At 35.1% G+C, this 6,746-nt stretch overlaps 1 protein-coding gene across 1 annotated transcript; it reads right to left on the bottom strand.

Moving 5' to 3' along the window:
* Positions 1-2,319: 2,319 nt before the first annotated feature.
* GAPT (GRB2 binding adaptor protein, transmembrane) lies at positions 2,320-6,447 on the bottom strand. Its single transcript, XM_039870244.1, has 2 exons — positions 6,404-6,447; positions 2,320-3,658 (listed from the first exon to the last, which is right to left on the bottom strand). The coding sequence occupies exon 2, from the start codon at positions 3,645-3,647 to the stop codon at positions 2,787-2,789; it is 861 nt and encodes a 286-aa protein (XP_039726178.1). The 5' UTR covers positions 3,648-3,658; positions 6,404-6,447; the 3' UTR covers positions 2,320-2,786.
* Positions 6,448-6,746: the final 299 nt, after the last annotated feature.

Here is a 6,746-nt window from a genome sequence, read left to right as displayed (position 1 = left end):
ATTAGCAAAAGTAACCGCATTCACCACAATTAAAAGAGGAAGGATGTTGGGGGTGGGGGAAAGAAGACAGTAGCATCAAATACAATAAGTGTGGCTTTGCTATGTACTCATAGAAATGAGTCTAGTGACTCATAACTAGACTCTGTAAGACTATATGGCCAATATCCAGCAACAATGAGTACCTGGTGGTTGTCTTGACCTTGCTTTCAGCCTGCAACTTGAAACATTTCACTTCAATCTGTCTTATACTTCAACATAAAGGTAATAATAATAATATACCCCAATAATGAGGTAGAGTAATATACTCCAACCTACTATTGATCTCCACATCAAATGGGCTCTTGCTTAGGCCATTGAAAACCTTTCTTTTTGCCACCTCCCAGCTACTGCTCAGACCAGACACTGAAGGCTGCTTCTCTAGTTCCCACCACTCTTGCCACCTCAATGGAGACTCTCACTCTTCTCTTCTCACCTTTTTAGTTATTCTGGATTAACTCCCCTACTCCTTCTGGCCTGATGCCCAGTATCCTGCCAAGACATAAGCTCTGGTGGTATTTCTGTCAGGTTATTTTCAGCTCCCATAATTTGGTGCTAGATAGGCACGGATATTGATTATTCTAGCAAAAAAACTTCTTATTTGAGACTTTAAAATGATCATCTGCTCTAGGACCAATCTAGAAGTTGAAGACAAGATTAATCCTTTTCTTCTCTAGAAGGTGAACAGGAGCTATTTCTAATCTTTATGAATTTTCATCAATTAGTAAGTTACCAAACAATATTCTTCACTACCCTACATACTTCCATCTTGCCTCTTCCCAGTCATTTCTCAATCCAGTAACTCTTAAGAATGTAAATGTTATCACATCACTCCTCTGCTTAAAAACCTTTACTAGATTCCATTTGCACCCAGAATAAAGTCTAAGCCATACTAAGACCTATGAAAAGCTGCATTGTGTATTAGTCCCTTCTTCACCAACCCTTAAAAGAAAGCCACAATGGCTTTCTTTAAATTCCCAGAACACCATGCCTCGGATTCTTCCATGCCTCGGATTCTTTTCACATACTGGCCCTATCCCTGCTCATCACCACATTTACATGGATAACTAACTCATTTTCATCCTCAAGTCTCAGATTAAGTGTGTCATTAGAGAGGCTTCCTTTGACCATCTTATTAAAAGTCAAACCCTTTTCTCTACCCAACTCCATTGCTTTCAAAAACAGAAAGCTTTTTTTTTTTTTCTTCAAAGCACCTACTCTACATTTTTTATTTGTATCATTTTGGGTCTACTTGGGGAAATAAAAACCATACCAGTTTGTTTTAACATGGCAAACTGAATATAGGAAATTAGCAAAAAATGTATTGGTAGACTGAAAAGATGAAACGAGGAAACTGAGGTACCACAGAGATAGTAATTTCAGGGAATAGCCACCATGCCTAGGTCTGGGAGTTATCAGAACCTAGAAAGAGGTTCCCTGCGGGGCTAGGACCTAGAGCTCCGAGGGTACCATTTGTCTCCTGTCAGTCCCTCAAGAGTTTGGAGGAGGACCCTGTAGAGCTAGTTCTCAGAGGCTAAGGAGAGGGTGCTGCCTGGCTGGTGCTAGAATCTCTGACAGGTGCAATGAAGCTGATTCTGGGAGTGCTGAAGAAATTAGAAACTGCAAACAACTGGGGATGCTGGAGTAAATTACATGGCAACAGTACCTGCTTGGAACAACAGGAGCACAAATGGAGCAAGTCCCTTTTGCTTCCTGTCACCTACCAGTTTTCCTAAGTGCCCCCTATTGACAAAAGCTAATAGGGATCCAGATGGCAAAGGAAAAATGTAGTTTTCAGAGTACCAAGCAATTTGAGGGTGGGTTTAGAAATGAGATATCACAGCTTAAAAACTGGCATAGTATTTGTTTGTTTATTTATTGTCTTTTCTTTCCTACTAGACAGTTCACATTCGGGACCTATGTTTTGCTTTTTACTGTTTTGTTTTACTCCCTTCATGTGCACAATACATTAAGACATAAAAGGTACTCAATAAATATTGCTTGGATGGATAAATTTGTTAGATTTTTTCAAAACTACTTAGCAAAATGTACAATGCAATTCTTGTCAATTGAAGAATAATGAGTGCCTCATGTGATGATTTAGGCTTCGGGGCTAAAATGTGAATATGAGGCAGTTCTTACTATTTAGTAGTGAATTTAAGACATCCTCATACAACATACTTTAATAAAATGTTATAGCAAACATTCATATGTTTAAATGCCCAAAGAATTAAACAGGCAGCAAAATCTACAGGAGATGAGAAAAAAAAAAAAAGGTAAATGTAAGTTTGGAATAATTCAGAAGATTTATAGAAGTTATGATTAGAGGCAGGCTTGAGAGGGGGCAGACAAGCAAAACTGGGGAGGAGGGATGAGTCTGGCATGTTTTAAGATGATTCTGATGAAAGCAGAGAAGTGAGGGATTGGTAGAAACCACTGGAAAAGTAAGTTGGAACCAATTGTGGAAAATCATGAATTCTGGGCTTAGAATTAAGTGTATTATGTCTTTTGCAAAGAGAAGGTTTTAGGCAAAGGAATGATGTGGCCATTGAAAATATTTTCTGAAGAAAGTCAAGAAGGGTGGAGAGGATATTTAAAATTAATCTACAGTGATTCATATAGTGAGAAGGGTGGTGATAGATGAGACATAACGCTTCATCAGAAGAACTTGATTAATAATGACATCAGTACAGTAAAAGTCCCAGTGAATATTTATCCTCCAATAACTGAACTCAGTATTTTAAAAGTTACTATGAATCCGGAAGAATATATATATCTTCATCTTGAGAGACTTCAGAAGTACTAGGCTTCTGAAAATTATAATATTCAGACGTTGTCTCATTTCCATAGATATGCTCCTCAATGTTGGTCTGCCGCGTGTTCTCATATAGTTCCTTATTGGTTTCTTCTTTAGCTTCGGGAGGCCTCGTTTCCACATTTTCATAGTGGTCATATATGTCAGTCTCCTCCATAGCAGATTTGTGGCCTTGGCTTTGAACTGAGGTTTTATTCTTAGAACTGCTAACGTGGGGACCCAAGATGAGCGTTTTAGTATAGTCTTTTTTCCTGCTTCTTCTTTGCAAAAACCTTGGTAAGGTAAATTGTGTTTGGTTACGGTGTTTCCAGTGCCAAACACACCCAATTCCACAGATCACCAACAGTAAAAGAAGAGAAATTCCTATAGGAATGGCCATTGAAGTGTTTCCACAGCTTTTCAACATTTCCACACAAGCAGTGTTGTTTACTGGTATGGTGTAGCCCTTAATGAATCCACAGGTACAGACCAATGTAATTCTGTGTAGGGTACAGTTAAAAGGTAATTTCGGAAGCTCTTCCAGGCACTTCTCTTTCAGATCTGAAAAAACATGATCTGGCAAAGTCCTGATGCAATTAGAGGAGAGATTGAAGAACCTTAGTTTTGGAAGATGATTCTCGTTGTATTTGATGCTTTTTACATTATAACCATTAATGTATAATTGTACTGTGTCAGGGGGGATTTTAATCGACTCCAATTTCTTTTCTGTCTGTGAATCACAGAATGAAGCAGAAATGAGTGGAAGATAATAGCAGAGTAGAAAACTCAAGAAAAGGAAGGTTGAATGATTTGCCATCCAGAAGCCTGCTATAAATTAAAAACATATTATTAATTGTATGTTTATTAAATTAGCATAATAAAAATTCTACCTATACATTAAGCACCAGCATTTAGTGAGTTCATGCTTCAAAACAGAATATAATACTAGCTGTTAGAAGAAGATAAAAAGATTTAGAAGAACATGTCCCTGCTCAAGCCTGAGTGATTTCATTACTTAGATTTCAACATGGTTTTTGACATTGGCTTATAATTTTCAAGTAAAAGACGACACTGTGAACACAATAAGAAGAATGGGAAAAGAGCATACATTTACAGTCACTTCCATTACCTATCGCCTCCTTTGTGAAGCCTGTGGCGTGGTCAGGGACCATGTCTTTTTCTTAATCACTCCTTCTTCTATAGTCCCATATTAATGAGTTCCTTCTCTATTATGGAATGATAATCTAAATTACAGAAAATTGTTTATCTTCCTACCTGGATAAATGGTGGGCAAGGATCAGGTCTTTTCATTTTTATATTCCTAGAGACTAGCAAAGTACCTAATACAGAAAAGGCACTCAATCAATATTTATCAAATTAATGATTCAATAAACAAATGACTCAAAATCTTAGCCTCTAATTGCTTGTCGATAGTTTAAAACTCAAGAGATGTCTTCTAAAGGGTATAGTTTATATTTAAAGGAAGAAAAGAGCTCTGTGGCATAAAATAAAAAAAAGCCTTCCTATTACCAGTCTTCCCACACCTTCCAGGAAATAAATTCTATTCATTTAAGATAATTTTAAAGTGTTTTCTGTTAATGTTTTAAAATGGCAAAGAAGAAACAGAAATCGTTCAACTAGACTGAATATTCTATTATGATTTTATCAACAATATTACCGTTGTGTGTTTTCAGCTTAGCCTCAGAAAGAGTTACTGCCAATAGGTGTTTTTTTGTTCATTTTGTTGAGATATAAATGGCATATAACATTGTATAAGTTTAAGATGTACCACATTATATATATTTGATGTATGTATATATTGTGAAATGATTATTACATTAAGATTAGTTATTCATCACCTTACATAGTTACAATTTTTTTCTTCTGATGGGAATTTTTAAGATCTACTCTCTTAGCAACTTTCAAATATACAATATTATTAACTATAGTCATCCAATATTGTTAATAGTGCTTGCGAAATCATCATCATCATCTATTGAATGTCAACATCAATAATATTTTGTTAAAAGTTTCTTTTGGGTCACCTTCTAAACACCTTTACATGAATTATCTCATTTAATCCTACAGCTGCCATACGAAATAGATACTATTGTAATTCTTATTTTATGGATGCGAAAAGACAGGATTTAACAGGTTAAATAACTTCCTTAACAGCTAAGAAGATACTAAACAAGATTCAAGTAAAGTTTGCCCCAAAATATTATTCTTACCCAAATTTCTGTAAATGCTGTCAAGCACATCTGTACTTAATTTGTATAGCTTGATCAGCTCTGAGGTTGTTGAGGGCTGGGAACCTTATGTAGTTATATTACCAGCACTAGTACTGGTAGTTATTAAATATCTAGTTCATTAAATAACTGTTAATGAATGAGCAACCTGCATTAGGATAACAATAATAACAATAAACAGGGAAAAAGAAAGCCCATGAACTTGTGCCCTGCTTTCAGTGAGTTTTCTTGTTTGATACTAAACTTTCCCAAATTTGTTCATGGTTAGAATATACCAACATGCAAAATTTCAAGTTGTCATTTCACATTAAATACCAAATTGAATATGAGATTCAGTCAATTTATAAAATGTATTTGGTAAAACTATAGAAACAGATATCCCGGATCTAGACATCTTTTAATCTCTTTGGAACTTTGGTAGGGTCCCTCCTCTATAAGGCCAGGCACACTGCTTGTGTTTGAGGGCAAAGTTTTGGCAAATGACTTTAGCCATTAGAAATGCATTTCCTTTTTGAAACAGATAAGAAGTGGTCATATTTAAGATATTTTATGGTATAAATACTTATTTAAGTGATTATTTGCCAGCATATTTGAGCTAAATTTCAAAATCAATTGAAATTAATCATATTTTCAGAAGACCTGAAACCAAAGCGGGGAAGGCCAATTATTGTCTCCTGAAAATAAATGCTCTCTCAGTTTTCAAGAGGAGAATTTATTTTTACTATTCATGATCTTCTATATAAAGTAGACATTCTAGTACATTCCAAATATTAAAATTGTCGAAGAAGTGTTCACTGAGATAAAGACAAGGCTTTTTAAAAGAAAATAAAGGTATCCTTTTCCTTTCTTCAAAATAACTTACTAGGAAAAACTCTGCATGACAAAGACCTACTAGAATAAAAAACATACGTTAAACAAAAGCACTTCGATTATGGTTTCACATCTAAATAAATTTCGTTTCACCCAATGTGGAAGAAAACTGTTTGTTTTGGTTTCAGAAAACAGTTCCAACAGGTTACTTGTTATTCCTTTGGCTTAAAATTACAAATTGTTGATAAACTGGAATTTTCAAAGTCAGATGCTGCCCTTCTGTTTGGAAACAAGGTGACAGCAAAGCTTAATCTTATACTTGTGATCATATGTACTTAAAAAGAAACATTGACAGCATCTTCAGTTTGTAAATTTTTTCCCTGTCATCCCCTAAGGTCACCAAAAAAAAAACTGTGTTTAGTAAGATTTAAAAAAAAGTCATTGATTGTTAAAAATGAACTTGTTTCTTAAAGTTTTTCATTATCTACACACCTTAAATCAGGTTTTTACTTACCTTGAGATGGGTATGCCTAGCTCTCTTCTGTTCTTTTGATTATGTTTTAAATGTGCTTTGGTTTAGGACTTGTTCCTCTTTTTCATTTTGGTCAGTTACTTCCTTCTTTACCTCCTCCTTTCAGATTATTTCATACTTGCAAAGTTTCCTGGCTCTACAGGAAGTTCTTAACAGATGCATCAGAATTAAGATAAATGGTATAAGTTTGGAATAAGGAAGACTAGCTCTTCATCTTCATCAAGTAATACTTTTCCAACTTTATCAGAAAACTATGCGTAAAACCTATTTTTTCTTTTTAATTTGAACAATGTTTGCAGTCCTCATTGTTTCACTTGCACTTCAG

Source organism: Pteropus medius, unplaced genomic scaffold (assembly GCF_902729225.1).
Source record: "Pteropus medius unplaced genomic scaffold, Ma_sr-lr_union100, whole genome shotgun sequence".
NCBI classification, from domain to species: Eukaryota; Metazoa; Chordata; class Mammalia; order Chiroptera; family Pteropodidae; genus Pteropus; species Pteropus medius.
This window is presented reverse-complemented; position numbering and strand designations above follow the sequence as displayed.

Coding starts and splice junctions, on each gene's coding strand:
- GAPT (XM_039870244.1), bottom strand. CDS start 3,647: ATGGCAAATCATTCAACCTTCCTTTTCTTGAGTTTTCTACTCTGCTAT.